General features: G+C 41.0%; 1 protein-coding gene across 1 annotated transcript; it reads right to left on the reverse strand.

Annotated features, from left to right (window-relative positions):
- Nucleotides 1-4036: 4036 nt before the first annotated feature.
- Nucleotides 4037-13643, reverse strand: slc6a22.2 (solute carrier family 6 member 22, tandem duplicate 2). The gene is made up of 14 exons (XM_012814971.2): nucleotides 13448-13643; nucleotides 13036-13170; nucleotides 11917-12057; nucleotides 11708-11789; nucleotides 11471-11603; nucleotides 11006-11140; nucleotides 8330-8433; nucleotides 8097-8221; nucleotides 7645-7757; nucleotides 7347-7484; nucleotides 6995-7097; nucleotides 6793-6893; nucleotides 4861-5031; nucleotides 4037-4405 (listed from the first exon to the last, which is right to left on the reverse strand). The coding sequence occupies exons 1-14, from the start codon at nucleotides 13641-13643 to the stop codon at nucleotides 4037-4039; spliced, it is 2046 nt and encodes a 681-aa protein (XP_012670425.2).
- Between the last annotated feature and the right edge of the window lie 5867 nt (nucleotides 13644-19510).

Below are 19510 nucleotides of genomic sequence, written 5' to 3' on the forward strand. Positions count from 1 at the left end.
TGCTCTCAGGGTGGCTAATAGGGATTAGACTCTCAGCTCTCACGGGCCCCTGAGACTTAACGTTGGTCAATCACTCAGACCAGGACAGAAAGGTGTCGCAGGTAAGTGTCTCAGCATAGACAGGAAGAAGAGCTCAGTGCACTAAACCAGGTCAGCCAATACTGGCGCTGCACCCACTGAATTAGTTACAGTGGAAAAAAGTGACCAACAAACACAGATTTCCTGTACACTGATGTAACATTTGGAATGTCACCATTTGATCAGGTTGCAGGAAACGTAATTTCTGTTGTTGATTATTATTTTAAACATCAGAGATACACTACATCAGCACAGGGTTTCAGAGCATGCACTTCTAGTGGAGTTCTAGCAGCTAGTGCTTTCAGTGAGGGCTTGTGGCTATTCTGGGTCAATACAAAACTTAGAATTTGGATTTTGATCACGTTCATATAAAAAACTCTGTTGAAATAACAACCCAGTAAAAGAATATGCTGTCATGTGTACAATGCAATGTATGCCATGAAATAGTACCTGTAACATTATAACAGTGTATGGTACTGAAATAAAAAAAACAGTACTGTAGCACGCAAGATATATCACTATATTCTACATGCTGTAAAAATGAAATAGACAAGACGGCGGACTGACAACAAGAAAATAATATCTAAATGAATACAACTTCGCTTTGTGCTAACTTTATATCTCTATGATATACTTAACGATTGGTCTTAACTTCATTAAAAAAAAAACAATTGTAAGCTAGGTCAAACAATATAACTAATTTGCACTTGTTGACCAAGTAAGGTATATCCATATGTTCCATCCATCTACCATTTAGTCAAAACAGGGATCCATTGGTACGCCATTAATTGCTGGCAATATATTTGCTTTAGCTAGGGGGAAATAGTATGCTGGAAATTACCAGTTACATTTATTACAGGCAACTAGTTTTGGTTTCATCATCAAATTCATTGTATGGTACGGTATATGGTTATATGAAGGACAGATAAACACACCTCTGGTTCCCACCAGCTACCCAGACTATGAACTGTGCAGTTCTGTGGTTTGTGTAGGTAACCCCACAGAAATGTATGAAAAGCTTTCACTGCATGACACTGAATACTGTATCATCAAAAGATACAATTTAGCATGCTAGCAAGCTTGTATCAGCGCCAGTGTCACTGTTGCTGGTATTTGCAAGGTTTTTGCATGCCTTTCAGTTAGCTTGCTAGCTTTAGATGAGCATTTATCTAACTGTGATGCTATCAAAAAGTATGTATAATGTGAGTTATTGCAAGCTGAATGATCATTGCAAATTATGGAGGTTATTGTAGTGTTTATTTCACCCACTGCTATGTAAACTAGGTCAGTGTTATATATATATGTATATATATATATATATACACTCACACACACACACACATGTAAATATAAATATATATACAGCATTTACAGTATATATGTGTGAATATGTTTTTATATTCACATGTAGTCATTTCAAGAACGACGGGATGTGCTATGGATGCACTGGGGTAATCTCAGGTGACAATGGGCAGGAACCTTTCCCTCTGTAGCAGACTGTTCTTTTCCTTGTGGTTACATTTGTAGGGCTTTTCTAACAAATGGGTTTAACTCCTCCTTTTCTCACGTTCACTGAATTACCGGAGCTTTCCCTTGTAGGGTTTAGACATGTGCCTTACAGTGAAATTAGTCTTTAGCTCTGACAGAGAGCTGAAAGTAGAGTATAAATAATGTAGACGATGCCATATCAACAACAAATGTTTACACATTTTAATGATTTGAAATAAGGCAACAATAATTAGTAATTATTAGTTACAAACAACACAACAAATTACATTTGGGTCACAGCATGGCACATCTTAGAATTTTATTTAAAATACATTTAGAATGCATTCACATTCATTTTTAGGACACCTTTAGTTATTTACACAGCAAAACAGACACAAGACTAAACATAATTGTGTGTGTGTGTGTGCGCGTGCATTAGAGAAAGAGAGAGAGAGAGAGAGAGAGAGAGAGAGAGAAACAGGTTGTGATTTCAGACGCACTAAATGTATTATTTATTTTATTATCAAAATGTTGTTGGTAATTTGTTTTAAACTAAATATCCCATTGGATAATGCCAAACAGTATCGGTTATAAGGTGATGAGAAATATTTTATAAGTGTACCAATGATGTCCACTAGGTGGGGCTAGACAAAACTACATCTTCCTCATAAAATAATTTTCACTCCATTTCGAATTTTAAAACTGACCCCACATTTCATGAGTGTGGAAATAAAGGCAATACATTAAGAATACAGAAATATATTGTTTTCAGGATACCTTGAATAATATGTTGTACCTTGTGCATGGATTTATATACATACACACTATTAGGAAACCATATAGCAAAACAAACAAAAAAGTACTCATGATGTCCACTAGGTGAGGCTCTTTTGTGGATTCAATCTAATTTTGAACCTTTGACTGACATTTTAGTCATGTCACTGAATTCAAGTCTAATTATTCATTCTTATTTTCACATGGCCATTAGATGAGGTGCAGTACTGCCATTAAGAGTTTTCACCGAGGACCATACACTGACCAGTGTTGCAGAAGGAAATGCAGCTTATTTCTGGCTAATGTATGTCACTGTCTTTGAATGGTGAAATAGCCTCCACTGATCTGTAAAGCTGTACGGGATGTTGACTTCACCAACCAAACTCTTATGAGATTAGTGTCCATGGAAGAAAAAGCAAATATAGTTGAAAGGAGAATGTATCCTGCTATTTTGGGGATTTAAAAAAAAAAACTTTATTCCTCTGTTTTTTGACTATTTAAGACTTTGAGGCTTTTCAAAATATTTAAATTACAGACTGCCCCTAATTCCATTATCTTTTAAACAGTAGAATACGAATGAGAAATTCATTCTGCTCCGGTTTGAAACAAAATAGCCTTAGTGTAATAGAATTCGAAAAACGCCATGACAGACACCCCCCCCCCCCACACACACACATACACATACACACACACACACACACACACACACACACACACACACACACACACACACACACACACACACACACACACACACACACACAGAGACACACACACGTAGACACACACAAACACTCACACATACTATACTAATGCTCTCACTAGATGTACATACTCAAAGACAGATTATTGTTTTTATTCACATTTCATCAATTAAATATAATTTTTCATCTACTATGAAACACTGCAAACATTACATTCTGTGGTCTCAAATGAACCGGCTATCATATGACACTACAAAATAGAGACGTGTCTCTCCTATCCACAGCTGTAACCAAATGTCCTCTAAAACATTTAACTGCATAGCAGTTGTACAAAGAACAGCTTCAAATAAACAACAATATGGCTGACATATATTCTACATAACAGTGGTCTTGGTTGTTACAGCAATCTACTTTACTTTACTCTTGTCTATTGTCCAGTAGATGGCACCCTTTCCTTTACACAATGGGACCAACATATCTAGAGACCTTTCAGTCACGGTTTCCCTGATGGTGCACCATTATAAAGAAACCATGAAGCCCTGCAGACATCACAATTACACACATGTACATTAATTACATTATCAAAATTGCACACATCATCTTTGAAAGAGACTGAGAGAATCTCTATTATTCTATTTACACACCCTGTTTGTCTCGTGTTTTATTGGTAGTGGGTTTATAGTTCTAAACTCACTATGCGATTTGTCCTAAAGATAGCAAGAGTCTTCATGTGAGAGTCCATCTGTGTTTGTGTATGTAGGCATGTGGCCATATTTAATCAAATTCAGCGAATTGCTACTCACAGTAGTAGCTGTCTTGATTATTCTTCCCTAAAAGTAACCCTAAAACCCCCAAAATTAAAAAAAGGTGTAAATAAGATGCACATAAAATGTATGTGCCTTTTGGGGCTTTGGTGTTTTAGGGTAGGTTGGCCTCCCACTGGATGTGTGTGTTTATGTTATTCTACTGGTCCTCCCACTGGATGTGTGTGTTTATGTTATTCTACTGGTCCTCAGTGAGTCTGAGTGGGTGCTGCCCGGGCGCAGGCTCCGCAGGGTGGTGCTGCCCGGGCGCAGGCTCCGCAGGGTGGTGCTGCCCGGGCCCAGGGTCTGTAGGGTGGTGCTGCCCGGGCCCAGGGTCTGTAGGGTGGTGCTGCCCGGGCCCAGGGTCTGTAGGGTGGTGCTGCCCGGGCCCAGGGTCTGTAGGGTGGTGCTGCCCGGGCGCAGGGTCTGTAGGGTGGTGCTGCCCGGGCGCAGGGTCTGTAGGGCGGTGAACGTCTCAAACGTGACCAGCTGGAGCTCTTTCTGTCGGGACTGGCCACTTGGCAGGTCCTTTGCAGGGGTGCACAGTGTTTGTATCCTCTGGAAAAACACAAAACTACACTGTTTGATACCAACATACAGTATGCTTGCATACACTATAAAAAAATCGAAGTAGTTGTAGTAGGCTGTGTTGTATTTAAGCCAATAACACATTTGTATTTTCCATTATTTTCCATGTTGTTTATCTTGCTCACTCTCAGCAAAACCACTGTGAGTGTGAGTTTGCCCACTACTACATGTCAGTGTGTCTGTGGCACAAGTGTGACTTTGACATGCTTCATGTTTTATGGGCAGTTTCACCCCTCTAACTCAGATAACCTTTTGACAAAAGTAAAGATGAACTCATTGCATGAGAGTATAGTGTAGCTGACCATGTTAAGGACTGATCAATCACCAATTAAAATGCTGAAGAAAATGACTAATCTTTTATAACGAAAAGTCTAGGAAGTTTAATGGCATTTGACTGCTGGTCATTTCATGGTTTTCTTACCCACCTCACGCATAGTTCCTGGTGTGGTACAGATGGCATATACCATCCACAAAGGCACCACCAGAGTGGAGGACAAGGTGAAGAGTCCACCAATAGCATACCCCCACCATGGGTACTCATACGTGTTGTTGAACTGCAGGGGGGTATACTTCACAATGGAGAAGACAAGTGTGGCCTGGGGAGAGAGAGGAGCAACACGATATCTTTCTTTGTCAGGTCAAATATATATATGTATAAAATGTAAATATTAAATATGTGCATCCATAGTGCTTTTCCTAGCCTGGATGCCAGACGAACTTAGCCCCGCCCACAACATTTTAGGTCGGGAAGTTCGGTCTGGCATTGCTCCGTTGGGGAGAAATTATGCCTGATCAAAAACTTGATCAGACCAATCAAATTGTCAGGGCGGGCTTTATACGATGATGGACAGATGATTAACCACGTCACCAAAGCTTTTGGGTTGAATTCGTTTTCAACAAACATGGCTGCCGCTGGAGAGCTGAAATGTGGAGATTCGAGTCTGTTTTAGAAGACATTGACAGCACATTCATTTTGAAAGAGGAACAGAGAAACGTGTTCAAGGCATTTGTTGATCGAAAAGATGTTTTTGCCGTCCTTCCTAAGGGATCCGGTAAAAGTTTAATGTATCAGCTGGTCCCGATGGTCTACGTTATGGTCATACTACGGTGCTCTGATTGGTTCTAGGTATATCCAATTGAGCGAAGAGGCGTTTTTTTCCTGGTTCGGTTGAAACACACCCCATAATCACAGCCCAATGGAGCAGTATCAGACTCATATTCTGACTAGAATTATGATTATGACATCGTCAGGCTATGCTTTTCCACTATGGTATACTGAAAATCCCAAAATGGACAGATGACCAAATGTGAGTAGACTTGGTTATTTGTGTTTGCTTAAAGTTGCTGCTAAAGTGTCCCTGTTTTAGTAAGACATGCCCACAGCCAGAAGGCTCTGACAGGTGTCACACACATTGACCAGTGCATTGTATTAAATAATAGTTCTACAAAGTGGTGTGACTCCTCGTGTACAATATACTCACTCCATGCCACAGTGAGTGTATTGAGAAGGAGAACGAAATATTATGCCACTGTATAACATAAAGGAAAATGTGTGTGTTTGTGGACTAATGTATGTATGTATCCTATGTCTATTTGCTAATGTTTGTATGTGTACATTTGCAATGCGAGAGAGAGAGAGAGAATGAGAGAGTGAGTGAGTGGATGCATGTGCTTCTATTTATGTCAATGTGCAGGCTTTTGTAGGGAAAGAAGAGACCCAAAGAAATAGAGAGTTCCAAAATGCATATAATAATCATTTTAGTGTTTCAACGTTTACTGTTATTCGCAAACACCCCTTTTAGTCGATTTCACCTCCTCTGTGATTAACTTATGTATATACGATAATCCCTGAGCAAAACGTTTTACAGCAAAAGAAACAGTGAAAACACACTGGACAGACGCTACAATACACCGCACTGGACAGACCACTACAATACACCACACTGGACAGACCACTACAATACACCACACTTGACAGACCACTACAATACACCACACTGGACAGACCACTACAGTGAAAACACACTGGACAGACGCTACAATACACCACACTGGACAGACCACTACAATACACCACACTGGACAGACCACTACAGTGAAAACACACTGGACAGACCACTACAATTCACCACACTGGACAGACCACTACAGTGAAAACACACTGGACAGACCACTACAGTGAAAACACACTGGACAGACCACTACAGTGAAAACACACTGGACAGACCACTACAATACACCGCACTGGACAGACCACTACAATACACCACACTGTAGCAGCACAGTTTAAATCTGGGAAATATTGGCATGTCTGGGTAGCTTTAGAATTTAAGATGAAAAGATTGCATTATACTCACCATGCACACAATTGGTGTTACATATTGCCAGCAATATTTCATCACAGGCCAAGGCCGGTAGCCGATCATGTCTTCAATGTTGTCATACATATTCTCTGCACCTACAGAAAAAAAAAACATGCTTTCATATGTCTCCTTTTGGTTGCCCTATTAGCATCTTCTGTTGTAATGCCATGCTGAACTGATACTGACAAATCCTCACCATACACCCATCCAATGCAAACTGACTGTAAAATGGCAAAGGTCAGCAGAGTCATACCACTACATGCGTAGTAATCAAACAGCTGGAACACATAGAGGCCACCCTGGAGAGAGGGACAAGAGAAGCTTCCACAATCACACATTTCATCTAAAAATTCCTTCTTCATTAAAAAAAGCTAAAACTATAGCCATAACGAGACAAGTAAATGACCTGAAACTACTGTGTGTAATTTGTCAAACACAGACTAAAACATTTGCAAAGTCTTTCTGAGAAATTCAAACGATGGGACGTGTCTGTATGTTCATGTAACATCATTCTGTTTCCCATGTCTTGTGTGAATTGGGGCGCTTACCTCTGTCACCATTACCAGGCCAATGAGGAAGCTCACAATGCTGATGAGAAGGAGGAGGATTTTGCGTTTATTCTGCCCACGGAAGAAGGATGGATACATGTCGGAGATGGCTGTGACCAAAGCTTCATGGCAGACAAACTGTCAGTGGACACAAAATGAAGTCACTTCATTGAGCTTTAAGATGCGTATCACAAGCGAGATCGGCCAATAGGAAATAGGCACCATGCCATATGCATGCATACATATGCAACATCTATAGATCATAGGTTAAAGAAGAAAACACAATGGCAAGTCTAACCTCACTATCCAACCCAAGGAACACAATCATGATGAAGAAGAAAATGGCCCACAGTTGAGGAAGAGGCATTAAAGCCACAGCACGAGGATATGCTATAAATGCCAACCCAGGGCCTGCCGTGGCAATGAAAAAAATCAAAAGTCAATAAGTACATCAGCAACACGGTACTTTAAAAATATATGAGCATATCTTATCTACTGCTTCTTCTGCTCACGACACACTTGACATACTTCAGACACATGAAGACACCTTATGATTGCCTTCACGTTTTATTAACGTTTTATTATTAGCTCTTTTTTAAGACTCAAGAGAACTGTTAATAGTTTCTGGTACTTCTTTCTGACACTCCAATCCCATTCTGGGTCACCTTCAGTAGTTTTCCACACACTAAGACATTTTACAAAACTAATATTTTGTAAACAAATACAAACGGCAGGATCATTATCACTTACCTGATTCAGCAACCATAGATATATCCAGCCCCTGCTCATGGGCCATGAACCCCAATACAGAGAAAATGGCAAAACCGGCCACAAAACTGGTCAGACTGTTCAGCAGGCACAGGTAAATACAATCTCTGTGGAAAAAAACACAACACAACAAATCATGCTCTGTGATAGTGATAATGAGAGTTGAAACAAAAAACAGGAAAAACAGTCAGAGGTTCAAGGATACAGGAACTTACTTGTAACAGTTGTTATCATATTTGTTGTAGCTCCCAAGAGCTGTTAAGACACCAGTGCACACTCCATAGGAGTAAAATACCTGGCTCCCAGCATCCATCCACACCTGGAAAGAGGAAAAGCAATGATTTGCCGGTATGAATCTGATTCAGATCCGTTTTCAAGCAGTGCATTGACAGGAAACTGTGCATCAATCAGTACCAATACTTTATACCTGATCAAATTTAAAATATCTCTAAAAGCCTGCACTTTTATGAGCATCTAGATTAACTTCTGTGAACAAAGGCTACACAGTATTTTTTGTCTTAATTCAGGTGTTGCATTCAAATTTCTAAACTTGTATTACCAGAATTTGAGGAAAAATATAAACACGTAAGAATTTAACATGACAGGACACTGTTAGGATAGGTTAGGTCACATAGTAGGGGAGGGCTTCAGTGATGTCACTACCTCTGGCACACCTGCCCTGGCATCAGGGCTCACATTTAGTTTAGTTTCCTTCCTTGTTCGTGCCACTGGTGAGTCCTTTGTAATCATCAAAATACAGGTTTAGCAAGGAGGTGAGAGAAGCTAAACGACTGTACTCTGAGAAACTCCAATAACAGTTCTCAGCCAACGACTCTGCTTCTGTCTGGAAAGGGCTTAGGCAGATTACAAATTGTAAGCCTAGAGCCCCCCATTCCACTAATGACTCACGCCTGGCCAACGACCTGAATGAGTTTTACTGTCGCTTTGAAAGACAATGTGACAGTCCTGACACCATCCTCCGTGACATCATCCACCAGCTCCAGCCCATCAACTGCACCTCCCCGACCACAGCAGAGGCCTGCGCCTTTCCACAGCTCCCCACCCCAGAGCCCTGCCCCCCCCCCCCCTCCCCTACTACAGTGAAGACTCTCTCCATCCTGGAGAGGGACGTCAACAGACTCTTCAGGAGACAGAACCCCTGCAAAGCAGCCGGGCCAGACTCTGTCTATCCATCCATTGCGAAGCACTGTGCTGATCAGCTGTCTTCGGTGTTCACAGACATTTTTAACACCTCACTGGAGACATGCCATGTACCAGCCTGTTTCAAGACCTCCACCATCATCCCAGTCCCCCAAAAAACAAGGATCACAGGAAGGACTTAATGACAACAGAGCCGTCGCCCTGACCTCTGTGGTGATGAAGTCATTTGAGCACCTTGTGCTGTTCCACCTCAAAGCCATCACTGACCCTCTCCTGGACCCCTGCAGTTTGCCTACAGAGCCAACAGGTCTGTAGACAATGCAGTAAACATGGCCCTTCACTTCATCCTCCAGCACCTGGACTCCTCAGGAACCTACGGCAGGATCCTGTTTGTGGACTTCAGCTCTGCCTTCAACACCATCATCCCGGCTCTGCTACAGGACAAGTTATACCAGCTGAGTGTGCCTGACTCCACCTGCAGGTGGATCACAGACTTCCTGTCTGACAGGAGGCAACACGTGAGGCTGGGGAAGCATGTCTCTGACTCCCGGACCATCAGCACCGGTTCCCCTCAAGGCTGCGTTGTTTCCCCTCTACTCTTCTCCCTGTACACCAACAGCTGCACCTCCAGTCACCAGTACGTCAAACTCCTTATGTTCGCGGACGACACCACCCTCATTGGGCTCATCTCTGGTGGGGATGAGTCCGCCTACAGGTGGGAGATTGATCATCTGGTGACCTGGTGTGGACAGAACAACCTGGAGCTCAACGCACTGAAAACAGTGGAGATGGTTGTAGACAGAAAGAACCCAGCCCCACCCACCCCCATCACCCTTAGAGACGCCCCAGTCAACACTGTGGAGTCCTTTCGCTTCCTGGGCACCATCATCTCCCAGGACCTCAAGTGGGAGCTGAACATCAGCCTCACCAAAAAAGGTCAACAGAGGATGTACTTCCTGCGGCAGCTGAAGAAGTTCAACCTGCCAAAGACAATGATGGTGCACTTCTACACCGTCATCATTGAGTCCAGCCTCACCTCCTCCATCACCATCTGGTACGCTGCTGCCACTGCCAATGACAAAGGCAGACTGCAGCGTATTATTCGTTCTGCTGAGAAGGTGATTGGGTGCAATCGGCCATCTCTCCAGGACCTGTACGCCTCCAGGACCCTGAGGCGTGCAAGTAAGATTGTGGCCGACCCCTCCCACCCTGGACATATACTCTTTGAGGTACTCCCCTCCGGGAGGAGGCTGCGGTCCATCAGGACCAAAACCTCACGCCACAAGACCAGCTTCTTCCCGGCTGCAGTTGGCCTCGTCAACAAGGCCCGGGACCCCCCACCCCCCCCCCCTGACATGGACTCTTATCCTCCCCCATGCTTCAATTCTCAAGATCTGTCTCATGTGTTACATTAAACACACATTACATTATCTTGCACATTGCACTCTTGTTTTGCACATTGCTGAATATACTGCACAGCTCCTCGTTTTCATATTTCATATTCTGTAAATACTTTTTTTTTTTACCTCCTGAGGCTCCCACCAAGCTGACACGCACAGATAGGCACACACATACAGTAGACAGGGTATGTTTAGGCTTCTGTTTGTTTAGTTTCAGGATGCAAACAAGGAAGGTCTCAGCTATTGTAACCCCCCCCCTCTCTTTGTTTATAACAACACAGGACCTAAAGAGACCTATGCCATGGTGCCTTAGGGGGTCACACTCAGTACCTGTGGGTCAGCCAGGCGTGCTGGATCAGGGTAGAGGTAGAACTTGATGCCATCAGCTGCTCCAGGCAGAGTGAGCCCTCGGACCAGCAGTACCAGCAGCATCACATAGGGGAAGGTAGCTGTGAAGTACACCACCTGAGACCAGAGACAAAAGTTAAGTATGCTTCAGTGGATGTCCATAGACTACAGTCGTCCAGGGAAACAGAATCACTTTTATTGCTACGGATGTCTCCTGTAGTTGAATTTTCTATTTTGGACACTGCTCAGTACAGCACAGTATTTTAAGTTAGGTTGATGTATGAGGAGCTGTGCAATGTGGAGTCTTTTAGACTGTCTCAAAAAATATACACCCTTCAAAATGTGCTCTGAACAGGCCACGATTACTTCCCCTTATGCAGCTTTGGACATTAACATGTATGCATTTTCAGATGGTTTATTCTCTCCAAGCTGTGTCTTTCATCTCACCTTGCCAGTGGACTTCACTCCTTTCCAAACACAAAAGTAGCAAATGATCCAGGCCAGCAGAAGACACAGGGCCAGGTCCCATCTCACAACACCCAGCTCCTCAATCCCACGAGACAGTCCCAGAATCCTCCTCCTTTAAGTGAAGAGACCAAACCCAACAACTGTTGATTTCGCAAAGAGATTCTATCCTATTTATCTACATTATTCTACATATTTCACATCACAATCAGAACTTACTCCCAGAATTCAACAACTGACGATGTTGTTTTCACACTGGTATCCTCCGTCAGATTTGTCTGGTCATACTCAAAGCAGTTTTCTGTGAGAATTGATTTGATTGATTGATACAATGCAAATACAGTATAGCATTATTTGTACAAGCCTCCATAAATAATAGGGTGACATATTGGAGCCACCTATATGCATGCTTGGTGACAGTGGGGTACCTGTGTTCCAGTAGTTCCGGCAGCTCGCCCAGGGCAGCTCAGAGCTGAAGGAATGGAACAGGTAGAGGAACGCCCAGGCCAGAATGATGATGTAATAGATTCCAGTGTACAAAACAACCACCTGACTTCCATAGCCCAATCCTATTGAGAGAGATTGAAACTATAAAACAACAATACAAATATATATTGTTATGACCCCATGCAGGTAAAGATGGCTTTTGAACAGGGTTGGAAAGGTTACTTTTGAAATGTAACAGGTTACAGGTTACTCACACTAGCAGTTACTAGGTAAAAATATAATAAGTAATGTAACTATTTTAAGGCTATTTTAAGAATAATCTATTACTCGATAAAAGTAATGTAACTTATTACATTTCATTATTTGCGATTACTTTTTAATTGGCAAATTCAAACAAGTGAACCAATAAAAGAAACACCAAAAATGTGAGCACATATGAATGGAGCCTGTTTAGACGGAAAATGATGCAAAGAAACAGAATGAATGTTATATTCTATATATAAGCTTTAAAACTTTTTACACAAAAAATATATATTCGGATGTAACCCCCTTGTGATCACCAACATTTTGATTAGTAACTGTAATTTAATCGCATATTTTTCTCAGTAACAGTAACAGATTATGATTACATTAATTCTGTAATTTAATTCTGTAATAAAAACATACCTATGAATATTATATTCCATTTCTATTTATAGGTCGCCCTAAATTCTACACACAGCGCCTTTAAATGGCTCTGGGTGAGTAGTCGTTTTGTGCCAGCTGCTGGTTTTACACCTCAGGTAGCTCTGCAAAACGTATTCAGTTTATCACTTTATATTTCAAAGAGGACCATTTGAAGTTTCAAATGATGGTTATTATAAATGTTTCTATGGCAGACACTCAATTACTTTTTCTGTGGTTTAGAGAGTAGCAGGCACTTCCACTGGTTCCTCTCCAGGGTCAGAGTTAGAAAGGGCGTTTAGCTCTGAGGTCTAATCAATCAACATCTGTTTCCACTACTCACCACGACAAACTGCTAGTGACACGATGATAAGATCACCAGATTTGACGCATGCAAAATGACACAAAGCATCACTGTTTCTGCTCTGTTTATGTACCTTCAAAAAGTGGACACATTTTCTTCCAACAGGTGATGCCCCCTTGGCTGGTGTACTGGCCCAGGGAAGTCTCCAGGAAGAAAAGAGGCATACCACAGGCAAAAAGAAACACTACATACGGAATGAAGAAAACACCTTGAAAAAGGAGAAAAGATGAAATATTCTCATCAATTCATTTCAACCATCAACATTCTGGTGAAAGGAAACCAGTAGGCACATGAGCAAATAAAACACAGCTGTGATTTTAAATTGAAATGGGATCACGTTGAACAATTACTGTACCCACAGACCTACTGAATGTTCTTTTCTAGATATTCTTTATTCTACACCTTTCTCAAGAATTAGCTCTCTGAGTTGATGGCGTAATGTTGGAAAAAAAAAAACTAATTGACCTCCACTACCCCCAACTGACCTCCACCATTCTTGTAGCACAGGTAAGGGAACCTCCACACATTTCCAAGGCCAACTATGTGTCCAGCAACAGCCAAGAAGAATTCAATTTTGCTAGACCACTGTTCCCGTTCCACAGGCTGAGGTATGGGTGGAACTATGGATCCACCACCACCCACCAACTTTAGCTGAACTTCTGGCTCATATGAGCTCTCCATACTGCAAATGGAAACAATGTTAATGTTATGTATTATGTTTTTCCTGTTTATTTGTTACACCAATGTGTTATTTGTAGTTAAGTTCACCTCTCCTGTAAAATGGAAAATAGCAAAAAAAGTTGTCAGTCACCAAATAATGCACTCAAAACAAATAATGCAACCAGGACATGAACACGAAGAAGGCATAACAGTTAATGTAGCTAGTCAATGTATTCAAAAACTGATCGGAATCATCAACATGCCAATCAAGTCATGCTTGAGTCATCATCACAGTGTACAATTTCGCTGTCTACAATGACTCACAGCCAGCACTATAAAACAACAATAATTTCAGTTAAAAGGTAACTAGCATTTATATTTCTGTAGAAATGACAACCTTGTATGAAGTTGGTATAGCCAGAATCAGAATCAGAATCAAAATTGTATTTATTGCCAAGTAGGTTTACACCAACCTGGAATTTGCTCTGGTGTATAGGTGCATACAGTACACATTAAACATAAAAACACAATAAGTATTACACATAAGAAAAAAAAGGGATACCTTCAACTGTGGATATCTCTGGGTGTCCAGCACCTTGTCACTCTGAGGTGTGTGTGTGTTTCTGTGTTTCTGTGTTTCTGTGTCTCTGTCAAAGAAAAAATAGCAACCTGCTGGGTTTCAGCAGATGTCACACAGGTTTCAGGGCGGGGCTTTAGGGAGAAGTGAACAAGTGAGCCAATACACACACACACACACACACACACACACACACACACACACACACACACGTGCAACTCTCCGGATAGAGGGTCTCCAGTATACGTCACCCCAGCTGTGTATGTTTTTAGTATTATAACACTGATAGCAGAGAAACCAAAACATCCTCTGGAGCACATGTGTCTTGCTTAGTGGGTGATGTTGTGCTTTTACTATCCTCATTTTGTTATATTTCTTATGTAAAGTAGTATTTATTTATTGTTACACCAGGTTCTATTGCTCGTAGCTTGAATATTCTCTCCCTTGTACGTCGCTTTGGACAAAAGCGTCTGCTAAATGACTAAATGTAAATGTAAATGTACTGTTGTTGTTAGTATTGCAGCATTGCTGTTGTTTCTTCAGAAAATCATTCATTTCTAATAACTGATGCTATCACCAAATAAAAAGTACTGAAAAATAGTGTAGGCACAATAGAAACAGTTGTTACTTTTTGTCAAAGGAATCGGACTAATGTTTTTGGGAGAGTATCCTGCCAGGCAGTGTGAGGGGTGAAGGAGAGCAATGTGACACTATTGTTGTAAGAGAACCAGTTCAGCGTTAAAAAAAAACCTGATACTAGCCCTTACAACAATGTCTCTCAGAACACACTGAAAAAAAAGGTTGCCTGTGTGGTTGAACAACGTTCACTACAAATTATACCCTGTCTATTCTTGCAATACAACTCTGTGTAGTTGCAGGTACATTAAATGTTATAAATAGTTTTTATACAACAGAATTATGCCAAATGAGAAGAGGAAATGCAAGCCTCTGAACTTAAGCTCAAGGACTGCACCTAACAAAGTATGCACATACCAAAAGGAATTATTACCTGATTTTTTTTTAGAAACTAGAGAGTGTCTCCTGTCTCAGGTTCAAGGCTAATTGGTTTTCTAATGCCCAATAGTTCTGAAAAACTCTAATGCCCAATAGCTCTGAAAGAAAACGAAGTTAACAAAGGGGTTTCTAAATGAGGGTTTATTTTACAACACAATACAAACAGTAGAGATGCAGTACTGTGTCTCTGTGCTGCAATAAAAGCACGTACAAAAACAGCATTACATATGATTTCATACCATGACAAAACACAGGGAGGGCTTCAGTACATGGAGGGTGGTCTTAGCTTTCTCCCCTAAATGTGTTTGTTATTTGTAATAAACACACGGATTTGCTGGACCTTACACATACATCACTGAGAATAAGATGAAGAAGTAGAAAGACTGTTTCAAAGTGGTCAGAGGTATTACTATCCCCAGCACAGGATATCTGGAGGAGTGAAGGCCAGGTGAAGACACCAAGGGAAGGAACATTTCTTCTCTGACGTTTCTTCTCTTCACTCTGACTACACATTTTCTGTTGAGTAGACTACAGTTTCTTAAAATCAGGGAATTATTAATTTTGGTCTTTCAGATTAAGTTCATAGGCTTTTTCAGAGGCAGTTTCTCTTGCCATTAGTCACAATTCTGTTCTACCTAAGTAAAAACTATTTAGAACATTCATGCCCTTACAACTACACAGAATTACATGGCAAGAAGAGAGAGGGTATAATTGGCATTCAAGGTTGTTCAACCACATAGCCTACCTTTATTTCCAGTGTCTTCTGAGACAATGTTGTTTGAGCTAGTATCAGGCTTTTTAAAATGATAAACTGGTTCCTTTTCAAAAACAATATCACAGGGCTGCTCTCCCTCACCTCTCCTCCTAAAAAAAAGATCACCTACTGTTATCTGTCCATTTTACAGCTAGGGTGAGGGATACTGGAGACCCTCTACCCAGAGGGTTGCACACTGAATTGGGAACTGTTGCCAGCTGTCAGTCTGTCTGCCACAGACGGTTCAACACATAACACATCATGATGGTGAAATATTCATTAATATTTGTCACATGCATGTTCTTTTTGGTGTAGTCTTGTTCAGCGTAATAGACGATAGTGTCGTAGTATGCGAACGGTGTTACAGGATGCTATTATTTGCATCAGTCTTTTGTGGCTTTTTTAAATTGCAGTTTCAACCAAGTTCCTGAAAGTGTAAGTTTGTGCCCCGGTCTCCCCTTAGCTCTCCTAGTGCCTAACTCTACTAGTTCATATTTGAATGAATTAGCTGACAGGAAATAAACAGCACAATGTGAGGGAGAGAGGAGGGTTGAAATAAAAATATGAAGGAAAGCAGAGATATATCAATAACATTTGCCTGATGACAGCTGCATGTGGATCCAAGATCGATTCTAATGGAGTTATATCGCCCTCTGGTGGTGGTTTGCGTTCAAAGCCCAGTCATAGAATGCTTGTAGTTGTCACAGTGAATTTTGATGTAATATACTGTTTCAGTGTACATAATATTTTGCATGAAACATGACAGCAATTCCATTCTATAAAAATTGATCTCCATTTTTTCATTGTAAGTATATCTGGTTGGCAAAACCAAAACGTACATTTCTATTGGGTTTCATAATGATGTACTATGTTGTAAATTATATTTCATAACCATATCTATTATGCTGCTCTTCCCTCAACAGCCTGTTAAACAAAGGCCCAATGTAAAAGCAAATGGTAAATTAAAACACATACCTAACATCAATCACCAAAATAATGATCCGGAAGCCTGAAACAACATTCTTACAAGTTACAAGTTACAAGTCTTTTATTTGTCAGATGCACAAAATGACACAGGGTCAGACTGGGCACTGAAATTCTTACGACAAGGCGCCGTCCAAACCTACCATAACATAACATCACATAATATAACATAACAAACCATGACGTACACTCTACACATATAAACATATAATAACCTAAATAACCTTACTAAATATACAAGATACTTATACAATACGGTGTGCTAAACATATAACAACCTATACATATAATACTAAATATACATATAGCAGCCTATACATATAATACTAACATCATCACCCATCAACTGAAACAAATGTTTGTAATTAAAGCCTCATTCATTTGCATTTGTATGCACCTGTAAATGTAATGATTCAATGAAACATCAATTCCATAGTCAGGACAAAGAAATGTGGTCAAAGACTAAAGGCACATTGTTCAGAGCTGACATGTCTGTCAACATGCCAGACATTAGCAGAAAAATAAAAAGCGATAAGCAATGCCTTCTCTGGCAGTTCTTTGTTTACCACTTTTCCCATTTTCTTGGGAACTGTTGCCAGCTGTCAGTCTGTCTGCCACAGACGGTTCAACACATAACACATCATGATGGTGAAATATTCATTAATATTTGTCACATGCATGTTCTTTTTGGTGTAGTCTTGTTCAGCGTAATAGACGATAGTGTCGTAGTATGCGAACGATCAGTCTTTTGTGGCTTTTTTAAATTGCAGTTTCAACCAAGTTCCTGAAAGTGTAAGTTTGTGCCCCGGTCTCCCCTTAGCTCTCCTAGTGCCTAACTCTACTAGTTCATATTTGAATGAATTAGCTGACAGGAAATAAACAGCACAATGTGAGGGAGAGAGGAGGGTTGAAATAAAAATATGAAGGAAAGCAGAGATATATCAATAACATTTGCCTGATGACAGCTGCATGTGGATCCAAGATCGATTCTAATGGAGTTATATCGCCCTCTGGTGGTGGTTTGCGTTCAAAGCCCAGTCATAGAATGCTTGTAGTTGTCACAGTGAATTTTGATGTAATATACTGTTTCAGTGTACATAATATTTTGCATGAAACATGACAGCAATTCCATTCTATAAAAATTGATCTCCATTTTTTCATTGTAAGTATATCTGGTTGGCAAAACCAAAACGTACATTTCTATTGGGTTTCATAATGATGTACTATGTTGTAAATTATATTTCATAACCATATCTATTATGCTGCTCTTCCCTCAACAGCCTGTTAAACAAAGGCCCAATGTAAAAGCAAATGGTAAATTAAAACACATACCTAACATCAATCACCAAAATAATGATCCGGAAGCCTGAAACAACATTCTTACAAGTTACAAGTTACAAGTCTTTTATTTGTCAGATGCACAAAATGACACAGGGTCAGACTGGGCACTGAAATTCTTACGACAAGGCGCCGTCCAAACCTACCATAACATAACATCACATAATATAACATAACAAACCATGACGTACACTCTACACATATAAACATATAATAACCTAAATAACCTTACTAAATATACAAGATACTTATACAATACGGTGTGCTAAACATATAACAACCTATACATATAATACTAAATATACATATAGCAGCCTATACATATAATACTAACATATGTACATAAAACATATAATACACATATAATAAACTATGCTAACCTATTGACCTATACTAACCTACATACAACCCAGTGAGGGAGTTACAGGTAGTGCTATTTTCTGATAAGTATTACTGCTAGTGCAAACAGTAGGTAGGAAGTGACAGTATATGTAATGTAGTGCAAACAGTAATATGAAAGTGACAGTGACAGTGCATGTAAGTGATGAGTGCAAAAGTGGCGGTGGAGTATCAATGTCCATTTAGCAGCCTGATGTCCCTGGGGTAAATACTGTTCTCCAGTCTGCGTGTACGAGACCGGATGCTACGGTACCGCCTTCCAGAAGGCAGCGGGGTAAAAAGTCTGAAGGCTGGGTGGTAGCGGTCCTTAAGGATCCTGCCAGCTTTCCTGAGGCATCGTGTGTGGTAGTTGTCCTGCAGGGCTGGGAGCTCCCTGCCGATGATGAACTCCGCAGTCCTGACCACACTACGAAGGGCCTTGCGGTCCTTGGCTGTGCAGCTCCCATACCACACTGTGATGCACCCAGTCGGGATGCTCTCTATTGTACATCTGTAGAAGTTGGTGAGGATGACTGGGTTCATGCCAAACTTCTTCAGTCTCCTCAGGAAGAAGAGGCGTTTCCGGGCCGCTTTGACAACCTTGTCCGTATGAGCAGGGGCGGACTGGGGGAAAAAAGTGGCCCGGGAGTTACTGTCAGACCGGCCCACTCAATACACGCTGCGCGGCCCACTCAGTACACGGCGCGCTGCCCACTCAATACACTGCGCGTTGCCCATTCAATGCATTGCACGTATAGACCAGTCAGTGGCCTACTTGGAAAAATACCCATACACTTAACATTATTTTGGATGATTACAAAGAAATTACATCATATATGTTTT

Source organism: Clupea harengus, chromosome 5 (assembly GCF_900700415.2).
Source record: "Clupea harengus chromosome 5, Ch_v2.0.2, whole genome shotgun sequence".
NCBI lineage: Eukaryota > Metazoa > Chordata > Actinopteri > Clupeiformes > Clupeidae > Clupea > Clupea harengus.